Below are 18,977 nucleotides of genomic sequence, written 5' to 3' on the forward strand. Positions count from 1 at the left end.
GCAGAAGCTCCAACTTCAGCAGGGTACCTCCCTGTCTACTTGCCACATGATCAATGATGAAAGAAAACCTTGTACTTAGGGACACCACTTAATTCATCTGCATGCATTAAAGATCTGTATCCTAGGATCCAATTAAAACATTGAGGACATTAGACTAAAATATACTTTATTAAGCACAAAATAGTTTCTCTCTCTCACCAATAAATATATGAACAGGATTTATACAGGTACAAGTCTGTATAAATTAACATATACATGTTTGTATTTCTCACCTGTTCTTGGTTTAGAACATTTGCATCATGCATGTCCAAGGTTTTCCAAAGTAAAATTTGACAAAGCTCCCAATATTTTATTATAAAAGTTAAGCAGACTGTTGCATCAACATTTTTGTCCATGTCTTTGGACCTTCTACATCTTTTTCTCATGGAAATGTTGTGAATTTATGCAAGTGCTGGGTAAATTGCTCCTCTGAAAGACGTCAGCAACATCTTCCCACATGCATCTCCTGTCACAAGACTTCTACGCAATCATTGAAAGGCTTAAATCCACTAGGGATGCAGTATTCAGTCTAGGCACAGGCACATGACAAACCCTTTTCTAATTCTGACACTGTTCTGTCATAGTTTTCATTCAAAATTCTCAGTTGTAGGTCTGTCAGTATAGAAAGTTCCTTACTTGCTGTAACTGGACACTGCAAAAATAAAGAACCAGACAATTTGCTCCTCACAGGCTGCATGCTTTGCCTCAGACTCTCCTGACCTGATCATGACAGCTGTACAGAAAACTCTGCTGTCTACTACACGTTTCATCTTCCCATGATATTATAGCTACAGTTTCTTAAGAGACTAAACTTGAAGTCAAGGCTCCAAGTGCTAGAACCTTAGAGGAGCAATGATGCACATCACCACTCCAGCCTACATGCCTGAATTTATTCAATATTTTTTCTATAAAATTTAGGTGGGTCAGTTTTGAGTTGGCAGTTTCATTGCATTCTGCCTGTACTGTAACTGTGCTACTTCTGCTGATATCTGTAATTTTACCCTATCTCTTAGGCTGCCCACGCTCCTGATTTTGCTGGGATAGAATCACAGGTCAGCCACGGTTTGCACACCATCAGAAAGCTTTCAGTCAGCCTGGGCAGCAGAGCCAAGCTGGCTCACAGGTACATATATCTCATACCACTCCTCCTGGTCTGGCTCCAACTTTCTTTTCCTCCTGCTTCCCCACGTTGCTGGAGGAGGTTCTTACCATTCTGGTCCTGTGGACTGTTTTCCTGCTCCTTGCCCATCATCCCCCTGCCTTCACAAAGCATTTTTTCTAGATTTAAGTCCCAAGCAGCCATGGCCTAGTATCTTTGCTACTTATTGGGTGAAAAAATTGCCAGTCCAGCCTTACATATGATGGCTATACTCTTTCACTCCAAAAGGAACAAAATAACGCAGGATTTAGCAAAACTAAGTACAATGCGGAATTACAACAATTGGTGCATTTTCTAAAGCAATGGAAAGGGACAATTGATCTAAACTATAGGGATCAAATAAACTCAAACTGAAGGATGCAAAATCAATAATGGATTAAGTGAAAATCAGCTGTTACTGAAACAATGACTACCCCCTGTCAGAACTTTGTGCACTATCTTTTCTCACAGAAAGCAGTAGACTGATCAGTAATTCCTTGAATATGTGACTTTGCCAGGTGGACTCCAGGGAGGAGGCACTTCTCTTCCATGGGCAGCCTGCAACTTTTTTTGCTTCTTCTCAAGCTCCTCTCTCCTCTCTTTCTTTTCCTGAGAATAAAAATGGGAATAAAAGTGGGATGCAGGACACAAAATAAATTTAAAAAAAAAAGGCAAACCAAAACAAGCCCCAAAAAACCCAAACAATCAAAATCCACAAAACCCCAACTCCACCAACAGAAAAGTTACAACTATTGCTATGCCTCTTTACTCTAAAATGAAAAGTTAATATGCAATGGAGGCTTGCCTTTTGGAGCTTAGTGTATTCTTTTTAAAGGCCCAAGAGAAGGCCTACAGGACCAGGTACTATATTTCTCTTGTATGGAATTAGTCTCATCTTAGTTCTTTTTTAAGAGGATACCTAAATCACAATGCTAAATATCAAGTTCTCATGTAATGAGAACATTGATGCATCATTGTAATTTTTTTTGTACTTATTAAATCACACTTGCCTTGTAAGGGAACAAACTGGGAATTAAGCAATTTAATTATAAAGAAATATCTATCTAATTTCTGCACAGTTCTGATGATCTTTTCTACTGTTTCAAACAGCAATGGGCAATTACAATAATGAATGAAAAGCAAGACACTTGCAATATTCTTTGTGTGCTTGATTAACAAATAATTCTCAAGAGATCTGTCATTCAAAAATAATTTGAAATTATTTCATTTTTATATTGTTCTACTCTGTATAAAATAAGCATTCTTCTTTGCAAAGATGACTGCCATTTCTCCACTGTCAGGATCATCATCTAAAGATGCATCTGCATTAGCAATTTAGTGCACTGGAGAGTTCTTTACGGGTGAAAATTTTCCTTGTGTCACACTCGTAGGTTTGTGGTGCATGGCTGAGAACATCACTGACCTAAAGTAGTTTCTATCTTGGTAGAAGTAAGGTTGACATTACAGACTGGGGCATAATGTATAGTGGGCCCCACCTGAGAGGTGGATAAAGGGTCCTTGAGCCACTGGCTTTCTGGCACATTCTTGCCTAGGATCAACAACTGACACGCACATCACTGGTGGCAAAGATGCAATGTGGATATGCAGGCTTAAACCCATCATCAATTACATAAAATTCAACCTTGGTCCTTTCATTGCAGCCTATGAGGCAGTATTTTGAAGCACCATACTTTTACATGTATGAACTGCATTGCAGTGGAAGTACTGCTCCTTGAAGATACCTGTAAGGTAATTGGCACTCTCAGCTAATCCATGACTCTATCCCTCTGAGGGACACTATGTCCTCAGATTCCCAAGATCCTAGCGGTGTTTGCCTGTCACCGATAAGTGAGAAGAGAGACAGTGAGGTAGAAACAGCTAAGGGAATAGACTGGTAATTAGAGGTAGAAGTGTTAGTGCAAAAAAGGGAGCTTGACCAGAAATCATCTCATTACACATAAGCAGCAGTCATACTGTACCAATGTTAGCTCTACGTGTGATGTATGATAAAGTGTAACATGCACTGAAACATCAACCCTATCAATATGATTTTAATCTGAGCCCTTTAGGTCTCTGTTAACATAAATCTGAAGATCCAATTCAATTAGAAATCTCTGGTCTGGTTAAATAAACACAATTATTTCAGGTCGTTACCAGTAAAGCTGATTAAAAGCAAGGCTTTGACAGGGAAATAATGCCCTTTACTAAAACAAGTGATACAAAAATTCATCACAGTGTAGCAGAAAATGTTCTCTGTGCAAACCCCATCTTTCTGGGCTACATGGAATAGCTGAGAAACAGGGCTTGTAGCCCTATTAGATTCTGACTCTGTCATACTTCAGTTTTGCTTTCTTTCACCTTTCATAGAGATCTTCCTCAGATGAATAAAACTGGTGGCTTTAGGTATTTAGAACAACTTCAGAGGTATTTTTTTCAGGAATTCTTAAAGGGAACAGAGTAGTACCACAAGGGGAAAGAAGTCTGCATTATCAGGGATATTTTATAAAAATGTTGACAAGAAGATATGTGCAAGCAGCACAGACAAGCTCGGGAATAATGTGCTCTGTAATGGAACGTATGTGTAATCCGTGTTCCTGTTTTGCAGTATTTGCACACGTCCAGCCAACTTATTTTTAAGTAAGATTTAATCATACTCCACAAATTTTAGAATCTGAATTTGTATTTGACATTCAAACACAAATCAAGACTGGTAACTCAAAACTCATTAAACATAGGATTTACTGTAGAGGAATTGGCAACTATTTGAGAAATCATATGTTACAAAGAAATGTGCTCATTTTAAATTTATAAAGCACTCTTCACTGCACATTTCACACAACAGACTCGTGTGTGAGAAGACCGGATCAACTATAAAACATATAAATATACACCCAGAAAGCAAATGAATCTTGCTTTGGATTTTTAAAGTATACCTCAGTTTTGAATTTGAAGAACCAATTTTCATGAATGAATGCCAGTGCCAAGGAAAGAGTCCTGAGTTAATTTAACTGCTTTTTAACAGAATCAATTTGACATAAAGACTTATTGGCTTCTTCCTTGCCTTCAACGCACACAAAGCTTTTAACTTTCTTAGTCCTAACCACCATGCACATCCTCACAAGATGTAATGGATAGAAGTATTTCCTAAAATAGTAAGCAAGATGTTACTTGCATTAACAGGAGAAGAGTAACAGACAGTGAAAGATGGAATCTATAAATGCAGCTTGTCATACAGCAGATCAACTTGATGGTATGGCTCGATTTCTCTGAGGAAGTTTCCTACTCAACAGCCTTGTAAGATTAATACATTTTTCACGTACAAAATTCTAAGAAGATCACATTCCTTAGCAGTATGACTGTCACATAATAATTGACTTTTAAATGCTACAGAATTCTTACAACATTTGAAAAGAATAACAGCCTTATTTCTAACACACTGCAATGCCAGATTAAAATGCCAGTATATTTATTTTTTTCAGATAGATCTTATTAAACTACCTAAAATGGATAACCCGTGACAGCTGTTTCTAACCCAGAAAAGCAACAAATCCACAAGACTCATCCAGTACATAATTTCCTGATGTGTTTAAATGGCTATAGAATACCAAAAATAGGTGTTGAGCATGCAAAATTTGAAAATTCTAGTGATTTAACCTCATTATGTTGATCTTCGAGACTTGAGAGCAGCTTTACTTCTCATCAACTTATACTAGATTAACATTTACCACATAAAGTGGAGAATATAACCCATCTAGGACACTCAACTGATCTGTTGTTAAAAACTTTCTGCATGATTTTCCTCCACGTTCTACTGCTCAGAACAGGTCCATTTCAATGACAAGTGTCAGACATAGGTATCATAGAATGGTTTAGGTTGGAACAGACCTTAAAAGATCATCTAGTTCCAATTCCCCTGCATGGCAGAGGACATCTTCCACTACACCAGGCAGCTCCAAGCCCCTTTCAACCTGGCCTTGAACACTTCCAGGGAAGGACCTCTACAACTTCTCTGGGCAATTTATTCTAGTGTGGCACCACTCTTTCTGATAACTAGTCTACACCCACCCTCTTTCAGTTTAAAGCCATGACTTCTGGTCCTATTCACTACATGCCCTTGCCCAAAGTCCCTCTTCATCTTTCCTGTAGCCCCATTTTAAGTACTAGAAGGCTGCTATAAGGTCTCCCCAGAGCCTTCTCTTCTCCAGGCTGAACAACCCCAGCTCTCTCAGCCTATCCCCACAGGGGAGGTGCTCCAGCTCCCTGATCACATGTATGGCCCTCTTCTGGTCTTGCTCAAGCAGGTTGATGTCTTTCTTAAAGCTGGGGGCCCCAGAGATGAACACAGTCCTTCAGGTGGTTGCTCAAAAGAGCAGAGTAGAGGTAATATTCATGCTTCAGTACCCCTGCAGTAACTGAGGATAGTTTCAGCAGGTAAAGCACACTAGAACAGTATATCAGATGCTACTCAAAGCATAATACTTCCATTGCTAGAAACCAGGAATACTAAGTGAAAAATAATCTAAAATCAGACATTGATCATTTGACAAAAAACTGAGCTGGAAATCGCTTGAGAAAAGGAAACAGAGAAAACACTTCTTACCAATGTGAAAGACACTTCTTACTGATGACTATAAAAATTAGAGGTATTCCAACAGAAGACCAGGTCAAAAAAGATCTTAAAATTTTGACTTCAATCTAAGACTAAAATTTTGAAAACACAGAGAAGGCTCTTGCTGTCTTATGTAAATGCATACTTCTGAGTTAGCCAAATAAAGGATGATTATCCTTTTAAAAATTGTCCCACAACTGTACATCTGCTCACCTCAGTTCTCATCTATCCACTTCCCTCAGAAAATAGCCCACCCAAGACTCCAGAAAACCTTTTGTTAAGCTGTTGACACTACAAATCAATTCCTGTAAGGACTTGAACCCAGCTGAATTGTAAGAACCCATTCTTATAAATGGCATGATACATACAGGACCCATGCCAGAAATCACAAGGAAAGAGACAACAGAAGAAACAGCCTCAACCTAAGACCTCAAAAGTCAGTATGATGAATGACTGTGTCATTGGGTGGTTTCAGTAGCAAGTCACATACCTTTAAGAAAACAACATATGCTAAGAATGTTAGTGATATTCTAGTTTCTCTTTCTGTAGCACAGAAACAAACAAAATGATTTACTGTCAGGGCCAGAGAAAACTACATCAGTTTAGCGATTGATAATTATGACTTATAATACGCTGTTGCATGAAAAGTGTAATTTGGAACATCAGTGTTCCACTGTTTCCAGTAAATGGAAATAATCTCAGATATCATTATAAGAGATGTTATCAATTTTAAGATATACAAGTCTCTACTTAAAAGGCTTCATTTAATGTATATGCTCTCACTCTTGCAGCTGGTGATGCTGCCTGGCTTTGCAGGTTTTGTGCTGTGGTGAGATAGTCCTTCAGAGATGGTTGCTCCTGACATGGAATGTCAAAAAATGAAGACTAATTATGAAATTCAAAATTCTGCACCAGGTAGGTAGGGGTATATATTTCCCATGTATGCTAAATATGAAGCCCACTGTATTTTATCATCGTTTTTCTCAAGAACTTTGGGGGACTAGCTATGTAGTACTGCCATCACCTGGCCTCTTTCATAACAGCATGAAAAACACACAAGGATTATAATACAAAAGCAATCCCATTCATTACTACAATAATCATTTGGGGTTTGATAAAGTGCAAAAACAAAGATTAAAAAAAAATACCAGCCATTTTTCATATTCCTCCATAGCCCTTTTATCTTTTTCTTCCTTCTTTGCCTGTTGTATTTTTTGCTTTCTTCTCTCTAGGACTTTTTCTGCTTTCTTCTGTTTTGTATATTCCTCCTTTTTTTCATTCCTGTATAGTGAGAAGAAAGAACAAGAGATCACCATGTAATGACCAAATACTGCATCTGCAATGGAGTAACCAAATTGAGTTAAAAGAGATATTTTACACATTTAATAAAATATTTAGATTGTATATTTTACATTTTTGAAGTCTGACTTTATATATAATATCATCAAGGTATAAATGAACCTACTATTCCATCTACTGTGTTAACACCTTTTTTGTACTTACCACCTTATTCTGTACTATTTCTTCCTTCCTCTAGTGTAATAGAAAAAACTCAGCTTCAAAAATTCTGTGGATAATAACAGTAGCTTGCATGTGGTCCGTCAAAACTCTTGACTTTTAAAACTAAGAATTTCTCCAGCAGACATAGCTCATTTGCTTCTGAATACATCTACGTTCATACACTGTATTCCACAAAACTTCAAAGATCCACCTTCCTTCCTATGGCTTAGTACTGAAGCACAACAGTCATCACATAAGACACTACACTACTCAATGTACTTTACTTCTCAGTTGCAGGCTTAGAAGCTTTCTGGAGAGGTAAGCATTGCAGTTCATGAACTGAAACAAGCTGTACAGCTTGTTCTCATTGATATACCTGTTGTTCTTTGGGCGTGAAGAGACTGGCCTCAAGCATACTACTGTCTCCCAATTAAAAGCACACGAAGCATTCACAGAAGAGCTACTACACTTATAAGCAAATAGTTGGGAAACTATGATATTCCAAAACCCAGTGGAGTAGTACCATTTTTCAACTGCTGACATGCTGTCCCTCCTCTTCTCTGCAATCAGTTCCTCTTCTTTCTTCTTCTTTATTCTTTCAGACTCTTTTTCCTTTCTGTTTTGTGCTCTTAAATATTCCACTTTTCTTTCTTTCCATTTTTCAAATGCCTAAAGAAAACCACTGATTTATTAGAAATCTTATCCCTCACGTTTTTGTCAATATCTATTGCCTATCCTGGTTTGGTTTTGTGTTTTTTTTTTAAATTTCTACACAGCCTAGCTTTCTAATGTTTGCTTGTGGCATTGCTTGAGAGTATCACTACACCTAAAAAAGAATAAAATCATTTTCCGAGTAAGTAGTAGCTCCTTGCCAGTGCATTTATATGGCATTTATTTTACATTCAGTTTTAACAGAAGCCAAATACTGGGAAAATGCCTCTTGCTATGCAAATGTAAACATTACATACTTCCAACAGAATCTAATATAAGCTTTCTTCAAAAAATAACTATGCTTACATTTAGAATCTAGTTTGTTTCCACCTCTTGATGGATTAATCAAAATTATTCTCAAATCTCCTGAACCACATTCAAAGCATATTCATGTGCATGTTTTACACCACCTTCTGTGCTGCCTCTGTTTTCTCCTCATTCTGTTGTTCTGCTGCTTTCTTTTTTTTAAGTTCCTCAAGCTTCTTTTGTTCACTTAACTTCTTTGCTTCTTTTCCTTTCTTTTTTTTCCAGGCTTCAAAAGATGCAATTGCTTCCTCTCTTTTAACAGCTTCCTTCTAGATTAAAAAGAACAGCCTATACTTAAATCTAAAACCATCATTGAAATACTATGTTTTAAACTCATTGTCAAATGTAGGATTAGATGAAGCAATAAGGAAAGGGAAAATGATTTGCAAACAACGTTCCGAGTAATACTCAAAATTAACTTTGAAATCCATAGAGCATTTCTTTCCATACTCACTTATAATTTAACTTAATCGAATGAGGCAAACCACTCCTGCGAAACACAGGTAGAAGAATATGAAGTATGTGTTAAATACTTCAAAAGTGAAACACATTAAACACCTAAAACCCCACTACGATTTCTGAATGGTACTTCTCAAAGCACAATCCTCTGTAGAGAAGCATCTCTTGAGACAGGGAGCAAACTCCTTTCCAGCATGACAAATTAAACTTAACACCTGAAGAGTTGATCATCCCAAGGTCTTTAAACAAACCTGGATAATAATCTAAGCAGCACACTTTTAACATACCTCATATAAATGTGTAGGGAAATATCAGCCACACACACTACACAGCAACTGTAACAAGTGGGACCTGCCATTTACTGTTTCAACTCACCTGGTGCTGTTTAGAAAAACAAACAAACAATACAACAACAACAACAAACAAACACCAACAAATAAAAAGCCTTGGAATAGCAGAGTGAAGTTACTGGGCAGAAGGCAGAGGCAAGCATGCTTCAAAGAATTATAGTCTCTCATCTTCTTTTTAAACAGGAAAATGTAAACAAACCTTTTCAGTATCATTCCTTAGATTTTCAGCTTTCTTCTTTTCAATTCTCTTTAATTCTAGTAGAAGGGCCCTTTTCTTTTCCAGCCAATTCTGTAAGAATCATTAGATGACTTTTTAAAGTATAACTTTTAAGGTATAACTTAAAAAGTTCTGTTAAAGCAACCAAATACTATTAAAGCAGCATCAATATAATGAATAGTAAAATTAGTCTTAATTATTCCATGTGCTACCTAAATAACTACTCCATAAGTCTAATGCATGATCCCACAAACATTGTGATCAGGGAAGTCACAGGTTCTAAAATCCTAGCTACAAAATATGAAAAGTTTAAGGATCTTTTAAAACCAAACCTTAAATGAAAAGCAAATAAATAGATTAATAATAATCAAAACCCAACAACCAAAAAAAGGTAAGCATTTAAAAAAACAAACATGAAACAGAGCAGAATAAAGATTCTTATCACGTGGTACATAGGAATGTTATTTATTGTATTGCAAATACTTGTCATTAAAGAGAATTAAATCCAACTGGGAAGAGTGAGACTTCAAGTGTTCAAAAAGTGGTATGAGCCATTTCCAGAATCAAGCTTATATTTTCAAGGTTTAATTACACATTTGATGTGCTGCTCAGAGATACAAGTGTCCCAGATGAAGCCTATTCTAACTTAAAAATTAGAGACAATGTAAATATGGATTAGAGGTTCTAAATTTTGATCTAGAAACATCACAAGTATTTAAACCACATACCAGTATGAACATCATTGGTTAAAGTTTTTTTCTCACTTAGATTAGTAGGGAAAATCTGTTGGAAGGCATAAACTAATAAAATTTTACACAGAGTCCACATAGATTATCCTTTTGGAGAGAACAGTAGAGCTGTTCTCACCTTTCCTGCAAGCCAACTGAATAGAGCATAACAGGAAAAGAAACCTTAAGCTACACACTTACAGAAAACCGCAGAAACAGAAGGAAAATATTGTATTTGTCCAGAAAGAGAATGACACAATGAATTATGAATTATAGAATGTCCCTGTCATCTAGCTTTTTAGGTCATATTTGGATGAAAAGGCACAGCTAACAGAATAAAAGGATTACACCCATAAGCATATGCAAGGAATATACTCAAACATTTATTCCAATTAAAAAAAAAAGAAAAGAAAAGAAAAAAAAGAAAAGAGATTCTGACTCCCCTTACAGGACTTTCATATGCATGGTTTTGTTGGTTGGTGTTTTGTTCAGGTTTTGTTTCTTTTTAAGATCTACCTGGAAAACAGCTGCTCGCAAACTATCTGCTTTGTTAAGCTCTGCACTGTTCTGCAGACATTTATCCTCCAACAGCTTTAACGTTCCCAGATACTGAGATGAAACAGGTGCAGCTGAAGGAACAGCTTTCGCCTTTCTCTTTAATGGTGCAGAAGACAGAGACCTATAAAAATACCAAGACAAAAACACAGTCAAAACCTTTCCATTTATTGTAGATGGTACCAAGTAGTGTTCCTTTTATTACAGCGCATACCAAAAGTTACTGTGTTTCTGGTTTCACATGCACTTGGCTGGGAACAGGGAAAAACAAAAGGAGAAAGAAGCCAGTTTTCTTCAGAGGGCTTTATTACTGCCACTACCAAATATATCCAGACCAAAAAAGGTAACAAATTCCATACACTTTCATCTACAAAACTGCTTAAAACTGCTAAAGACAGCATGGACTGGATTCATTGGTGGATCCAGCAGCATACTCTCATCAGACACATTGGCAAAAGGCTGGAACTCTAATCTGATCTAACCCTGAGCAAAGGTTGTAATAAAATGCCGTCTATTACTGCATAGATGGTCAGAGATTCTCAGCAGTGAGGACAACACTAACAGAAAATGAGAGTGAAGCAGCACTGTAAGGTCAGTTACACTTCAGACTGTGATAGATAGCATCCTGTGATTCTCTTACCTGCCAGATAAAGAAGCATTTGGGTTTTGCAGATCTCTTTCCTCTGTTTCACTTAATTTCTAAGAAACATGAAGGAAAAATAAAATTATATAGAATCTTTCAAGCAACAGAACTAGATCAAGATGAAAGAGATTTCTACAAGGCAAAAAGGATGTTGGGAGCTGGACTTGATCCCTGTAAGTCCCTTCCAACTCCAGATATTCTATGGTGTTAGAAAAACATGCAAGAAAGTCACTCTAATACAGAAGGCCTACAGTATAGGGTAAGATAGTAAAAAACTCCCAGATCAAACCAAACTTTCAGAATGCCTCTGTCTTTCTGGATTGGCACCTAGAAACATTTCTTGTAGTATCACAGTGCATTAGAGATTGGAAGAGATCTCAAGAGATCATTGGGTCTAACCCCTCTGCCAAAACAGGATCACTTAGGGTAGTCCACACAGGAATGCATCCAAGTGGGTTTTGAAAGTCTCCAGAGAAAGGGATGGACTCCGCAACCCCTCTGGGCAGCCAGTTCCAGTGCTTTATCACCCTTACTGCAGAGAAGTTTCTCCTTATGTTGAGGTGAAATCTTCTATGTTCAAGTTTGAACCCATTGTTCCTTGTTTTATTACTGTGCACCACTGAAAAGAGCTTGGTCCCATCCACTTGACACCCATCCCCCAAACACTTATACACATTGATGAGATCCCCTCTGAGTCTTCTCTTCTCAATAAATAGCCCCAGGGATCACAGTCTGTCTTCATAGGGGAGATGCTCAAGTACCCTAACCATCCTCGTGGCTCTCCATTGGATTCTCTCCAGCAGTTCTCTGTCTTGAACTGGTGAGCCCAAAACCAGACACAGTATTCCAGATGTGGTCTCGCCAGGGCAGAGTTGAGAACTTCCCTAGACCTGCTAGACACACTCTTCTTGATGCATCCCATCTTGACGCACATAAAAACATAGTCTATAGTTTAGATACACAGAGGAATAAAAAGAACCGAGCTGGGTAGTGGGTTTCCTGCTATTATATCAACATTCTTTTAACTAATTTTTATAGTTAGAAACTATATAGACAAATGCAGTTGTTAAAGCTTTCCTGTGATAAAGCATGAAGTGCTTTGCATCTTATCCATTATTCAAGTCACACCATAGAGTCCATCCTCTATCAACATGCACTGCTTATTCCAATTCAGCTAGCCTCACATCTGACATCTCAGCTCATAATACCCTTACCTACTATAAATGATTTATGTAAAAGGTGTTCTCTACATCTTCCATAAAACTACACAGAATTAGTAAACAAAGTCTCAGCTCTAGAAACCAGAGATAAATTGTTAACTTTACAGAGTACTACTTATTCAAGATACCAAAAAGAACTTTACAAAACTTTTTACTGTTCTTCTAGGACATTGTTCTAAACAGTGGTAAAAAACCTCACGTGAATAATACCTTGACAGAGTCCTCGGAAGTGTTCTTTGCCTCCCCATGTTCAGACTGATCACTTGCTGATACCTCCTGTACTGTATCAGTTACTGTTTGCCCTTCCACTATTTTCAGTGTTTCAACAGAATTTTCTTCTGTTGGCATCTCTAATTTCTTTGTATTCTCGTGTTCTGGGGTCGTCACTACTTCTGTTACAGAAGGGGATTTTCTACCATTGCCCTCCAGTTTCAAGTCACCGGTGCTGATCTTGCTCTGATCTTGATCTAATGGAAAAATAAAGATTGAGAAGACACATTAACAAGAATGTCTGAGTATTGCTATTTCTGTACCAAAACCATCTGTTTTGTGAAACATATTGCTGAATTTGATAATGCATTTTCTGCATACCACCTTCTAAGAACTACATGGACTAATAAGAAGAGTATTCATTTAGACTGTATTGCAAGACTGAAGTAGCAACAAGTTCTAAATGGAATCTAAGAGCATGACAAAAGCAAAACTTTCCATCTGCCTTACCACCCAAACACAGTTGTAGAGCAGAAACCACTACAATCACAACAAGAGCTCTTCTGACATCTACAGAATTAAAGACATTTTAGTCTGGAATGCGATTCTACCAAGATAGATTCAACTATTTTCAGTTAAAGAATCCACTTATATAGTGGAGGCCATATACAAACAGCTATATCTAGTTTCAGCCACTTTTTCAGACAGTTTAATGAAAGTTATAAAGGCTCCAATACAATCTCTATATAGACAATCTACAAACTAATCTCTTCCATTTATCATTATCTTTGTATACATTGAAACTGCACTCAAGGTCTCATTTGCAATTGGAAAGTCAGTTTTCATACATGTAGAAGGCGGCATGTACATAACACAGCATTGTTGTAAGAAATACATAGAGAAAGGATGACTGTTTTAAGGACCTTTCCATTAAAAAGTGCATGGATTCTACAGACAGTGTGTAATTATGTGTCTCTGTGCTATGCACATGCAGAGGAGGAAACTGTAGCTCCTTCTCCTTCTGTGGGCCTGTACTGATAGAGAGCTGGACTTTAAGTACCCAAACTGCTGTTTTTCATTTTCTGAAAGGAAGAGGCAAATACAAGCCCTCTGCTACTTAGCCCAGTCATGGTTTAAGACCATGCAATTGTTACATGGGCTGGGACAGCCACAGTGCCTATCAGTCTGTTTTCCCTCCCCTTCTGAGGGTGCTGCTTACTATAGCACACTGTTTGGTTCATACTGGCCAGGGTCCAGCACAATGTTCCCAAATTACTGTGAAAATTAACCCTATCCCACCTGAAGCCAGGACACTCACACAGGTTCAGTTTGTCCCCTGGCAGCTGGAGGTTATAAACCCATATATTTTTAGAAGAATATTGAATAATTCCCTGCAAGTCAAAGCAGTTGATACTTAAGATATAAAATAACCCAAATTACAACACCTGAAAAATATTGTAATATGGCTAAGCAAGTAGCAGAAACAACACCCAGATGCTTTCTTTTCACCTGATGCTGAAGCACTTCTTGTTTTGTGCAATCGTGGCTTTGGTATTGGTTTGTGTTCCTCTTGATTGCTTTTTTTCTGTAGTTCACGAAAAGGTAAGTCAGTACAGTGGTCACTTTCACCATTATCACATGGTACTTCCACAGCTGAACATTCATCATTGTTTCTTCTGTCATCACTCCGATTTTGACTTACCAAACATTCTTCATCATGTTCTCTGTCATCCTCTATTTTTTCACTTTCTGAAAGCACTATTTGCTGAAGCTTTTCTTTAGAAAAAGATAAAGCCAAGTCATCAGCAGCTTCCTTTTCCAAGGCTGCCTTTTGTGAAGAATCATCATCTGAGAGAGGACTCTCTATCGCAACTGACTCCTTACTGCTTTCAGCACCTGAACTGTGTTCATTAAGTTCTTCCCCAGCACCTGAAAAGTAGCATGTTATCAACTTCCAGTTGAGACAAGTGAAAAAAACCTGACATAAAAACTCTTATATTTTATGATTCAAAAGTATATTTCATGTAACACTTTCTGACTTAAGTCTCTGAGCATTTCTTTCTGCATCACTGAACTTGGCAAGGCAACCAAACTAGCTTATTTTACTTGCTTTCCTGGTGTCCTTTACTACAGGACAGCTTTACTTGCTGTCCTGTTTCCAAGGACACAATCTCAAACAAATACTTCAAATATTCACTGGTTGAAACTTGTCTGTCTCACAATTTAAATACCTTCTAAAACCTATGTTTCCAATGCCATAAGAAGAAGCAGCAAGTCAACAAGAAATCCAAGCATGGCTGGTTATCAGAATTCATCCTCCACTTTTATCCTCTCCACTTCAGTCCTATCTGAAATCTGCTAGAAGATTCACAAAGGGTATCTGTGCCAACGCTAAGGTTCACATGTATAACACAAACATTTTTAACTTCCCATAGTTATTTATACTTGACCTTACTTCAGAGGTCAAACACTTGTGGAAGAAAACAAAAAGAATGTTGTGATAGCTGCATAACACATTTATTGCAGGTGTAGCTTTTTGAAAACTCTTGTCAGTAAAGGGAAATGAAAGCACCCCATGAACTTTCAAAAGATGTGTCAGATGTGGACAAAGAAATGACCCACAGGAAGTCCATTAAAGAAAAAAAAAATTTTAAGATTCATAGTTTTCTTAACATGCATCACCATGTCAGGAGGAAGAAGAGCCATTCGGCCAAACACATTAAACACCACCAAATATCAAAGGCATCCTGGCTCAAGACAAACAGGGAGATCAAACCTCTTCCTGGTTTAAGTACACTGCAGTGAGTTCTGCAATCCTTATTTGCTGATTGTCCAGACTGAAAAAAACAGTAAGACAACAGCATGGCCTTCCCTCTGCCCACATTCACTTTCACTGTAAATAATATGTCTAAGGAAGAAAATTGGGCACCACAACTGCAGGGAACCGTACCGGCTGCATTTGGTCTATCAGGTTGGCACCAGCACCAACTTTGCTGGGAATTTTCCTCCTAACTTAGAAGGGGAGAACTAAATGATTTAGAAGTTGTCAAAGTATGAAATCTTGAAACATACTGACTCACAAAGATTTTCTGTGATCTAGTAATTAATTTAGAAAGGGAAGAACACAAAGAAAAAAATATTCTGTCTTACCATTTAATGTGCCATCTTCATCACTCTCAAAGTCATCTGAGTATTCAGATGTTTGCTCTTTTGCTTCATGAGCAGAATTTGCTTCTTGTAGCTCATCCTGAAATGGTTTCACAAATAACTTTTACACAGAAGGGAAAATTCACTTCTTCAAGTTCAGCACTAATTCCCCCCTCCAACACATACATAAGTAAAACTAAGCAATGGAGACTAATCTCTTTAACTGAAACGTACTGTGAAGTGCAAGTAGAATACAGCGTTTTAACTCTATCATAATTCCCTCATTTTTGCTGTGTAAACCCCACCAAACTCCAAGTATCTATGGTTCTTCTTCGTAAGATGTGTGTAGCTTGAGGATCCCACTTCCATTTTTGCCAATAATGACATGCTTTCCCCTTTTCCATGTTCTGATCAACAAAAGGTCTGTACACTCGCACAAGACAAGGAAGGTGAGAGGAAGATCTTTTCACTGACTGCTGTAGTGCCGGAACCTGAAGTAGGTGCCAGATGCGAAAGAGTGGAAGAACTTCACATAAAGCACCACTGCTGCAGGACATCACGGACACACCGTGCTTATGTGGGTCCAGAAATTAACTGCCCTTACGTATTTATAATACCTTAAGAACGGCAGCAGCATCTCTAGACTGGAAGACCCTAAGCCACAACTCTCTAAAGGCTTGAGAACCGGTTGTCTGCCATGAGTCTTAATGCTCATCCCGAGGCACCTGCTGTTGGCCGCAGCTGGTGCTTCAGCCAGAGCCATTTTTGCAAGGCTAGGAACAGGGAAATCAGGCGACCGTTTCCCAGCTTACGCACGGGAATCCCCTTCCCGTGTCCACACAGAAGGAAACCTGCTTCACAGTTTTTATATCAAACCGGCTTTTTCGTTTATGTTGTCTTTAACAGCAAATTACTGCATTTGCAGTCGCGGAGAGCAGTTCTCAGACAAACGCTACCGACGCAGCTTCCTGGCCCCGCAGAGAACGCCCACGGCCTGCCGCCGCCGCCTCTCACCTGCACCGCGCTGCGTCGCATGCCCGTCCGCCGGCCGGCGCCTTCCCCTGACATGGCGGCGGCCTCTCACTCTCGCCGTAGCGCCGCCAGACGCCCTCCGACAAGCCCGCCCACCGCGCCGCTGCCCGGTGCCTGGCAACGCCGCCGCGCCGCAGGCTGGCGAGCAGCCATGGCACCCTGACCTTGGGGTTTGTGCCGCCTGTTACCCCTAACCTCGAAGTCCTTCGTTTTCTATAACTCCGTCACGGACAGCAGGGACAGATACGTCTGTGTGTCAAAAGTGAAATCTTCTGCCACTGCGAAGCAGCTTTCTACCTGGGCCAAAGTCAGGCTTCATGTGTCTGGCAGAAACCACTTGCAGTTGAGATCTAAGTATTGACATGGGCAATGCTTTCCATAAGAAACAAGCTCATGCTTTTTGGGGAAAAAAATTATAGCGCTCGTGCATTAATTTAAATGATATTTTAGAGATGTAGGAATTACAGTAGCATAGACGCAAACAACTTGGGACTTGCACCTCCTGTTTTTTATTTCCCCAAAAGGCAGTTGTGCAATACACTTGGCAATTAGCAAGCCCCAGCTGAGCACACATCCCTGCAGAGCTGGCTGTCCTAGAGGTCATCTGTCCACTGTATACGCTGATGTGATGGTGGCGACCAAACCCCAGGATGCTCTGAGAATACTGATCTTGTACATGAAGAGAATACTCTTGGCTTCAGGATCATGTACAGATGTGGGCATTCCTATTCTTTCTCCAGTTTAAATGCTTGTAATTGCTCGGTTTTTAAAATAAGACTCATGCTGCAGTTGTTGTCGTGGTAATAAAGAATTTCTGACATGCTCTCTGTACTAGTGTTATATTTGCATATCATCCTCCCCAAAATGTGTTACATTTTCACATGTTGTGTAGAAAAAGGTCTGACAGAAACAGGGAGGGAATACATAGGACAGAACCCAGAGCCTTAGGACTTTTTTGCTTCTTGTTTATGTAGAGTTTTATTTGAAAAGCTGTGCTGTTACGTGAAGACCACAGCACGCCTGAAGGAAAGAGGCCCCAAGTTCTAATGAGTAACCTTGGATTTAAAGTAAAAATTAATTGTGAATTATTATATCTGAGCAGTTCCTTGCTTTATTTGTTGATAATTTCTTCATGCCCAAATAATACTTGATCTGCTGATCAACCATGGCCTTTGTTCAGAGTTCCACTTGATGCATAGTACTTTTTCCACTATTTTATTAAGAAAGCCTTACGTTTTAATCTGCACTGTTACATTCTATTTCTCTGTGGAAGGTGAAACGGGACATACTTGTTTTGAATTTAAAAAGTAATAAAGAGGAAACGTATGTATTCTGTCTCTGTAATAATGGCAATTACTGTTGAAGGCTAAATTTTGTCCGTAACAACTCACATGCACATTTTATTAAATTCCAGCAGGTGGCAGCAAAATATTTAAACAATTAAAAGTTGGCGGAGGTTTTTTGTTTGGTTGGTTTGTTTTGTTGGGGGTTGGTTCGGTGGCTTTTTGTTGTTGGTGGTGGTTTGTTGGTTTGTTTTGTACTTTGTTGTTGTTTGGGGTTTGGGGTTGGGTTTTTCGTTGGTCTATATGGGATTTTTTTAAAGACATTGTATTCATTTAGATCACTTTTTGAGCCTTGCATAAGCTACACAGAAGGAAGATTTGCTTTCAGTTATTATGTTGTTTATATGAGTCAGACAATGGGCTATTATTAAGTATTCGGTGTACTGAGTCGGTAGGATATGGGGAGAAGAGAAAAAGATCAATACTGTTAGCACTGAAGTACTCAAAATGTGTGAAGATGTTTTTGTCAGAACACATGAACATCACACATATCTGCATCTTCTATCTTACCTCAGGCAAAAAGCCCATCAGGAGCCACTGAGGTGAATGGGATTTATGTCTAAATATGAATGTAGGGCTTTGAGTATAAATATAAAGGATTCTAAGATATTTACTTTAAAAATAAGAAAGGAGGCTTATTGAGGACAAAACCCACTTTATTCATGTTTCTGGAGTTTGTATGATTGAATTCAGGATTTCTTCCAAACAAATGACACAGATAAAAAAAAAATCTAAACTATACCATAAGTCACCTTAGCCAAAATATATAA

The 18,977-nt window shown here is 38.4% G+C and overlaps 1 protein-coding gene across 1 annotated transcript; it reads right to left on the minus strand.

Moving 5' to 3' along the window:
- Positions 1-1,359: 1,359 nt before the first annotated feature.
- Positions 1,360-16,389, minus strand: MAP9 (microtubule associated protein 9). Its single transcript, XM_054175750.1, has 11 exons — positions 16,138-16,389; positions 15,836-15,953; positions 14,195-14,614; positions 12,686-12,942; positions 11,253-11,311; positions 10,574-10,736; positions 9,312-9,401; positions 8,408-8,572; positions 7,810-7,955; positions 6,935-7,067; positions 1,360-1,786 (listed from the first exon to the last, which is right to left on the minus strand). The coding sequence occupies exons 1-11, from the start codon at positions 16,387-16,389 to the stop codon at positions 1,664-1,666; spliced, it is 1,926 nt and encodes a 641-aa protein (XP_054031725.1). The 3' UTR covers positions 1,360-1,663.
- Between the last annotated feature and the right edge of the window lie 2,588 nt (positions 16,390-18,977).

The sequence above is a fragment of the Dryobates pubescens genome, chromosome 1, assembly GCF_014839835.1.
Source record: "Dryobates pubescens isolate bDryPub1 chromosome 1, bDryPub1.pri, whole genome shotgun sequence".
Lineage (NCBI taxonomy): Eukaryota > Metazoa > Chordata > Aves > Piciformes > Picidae > Dryobates > Dryobates pubescens.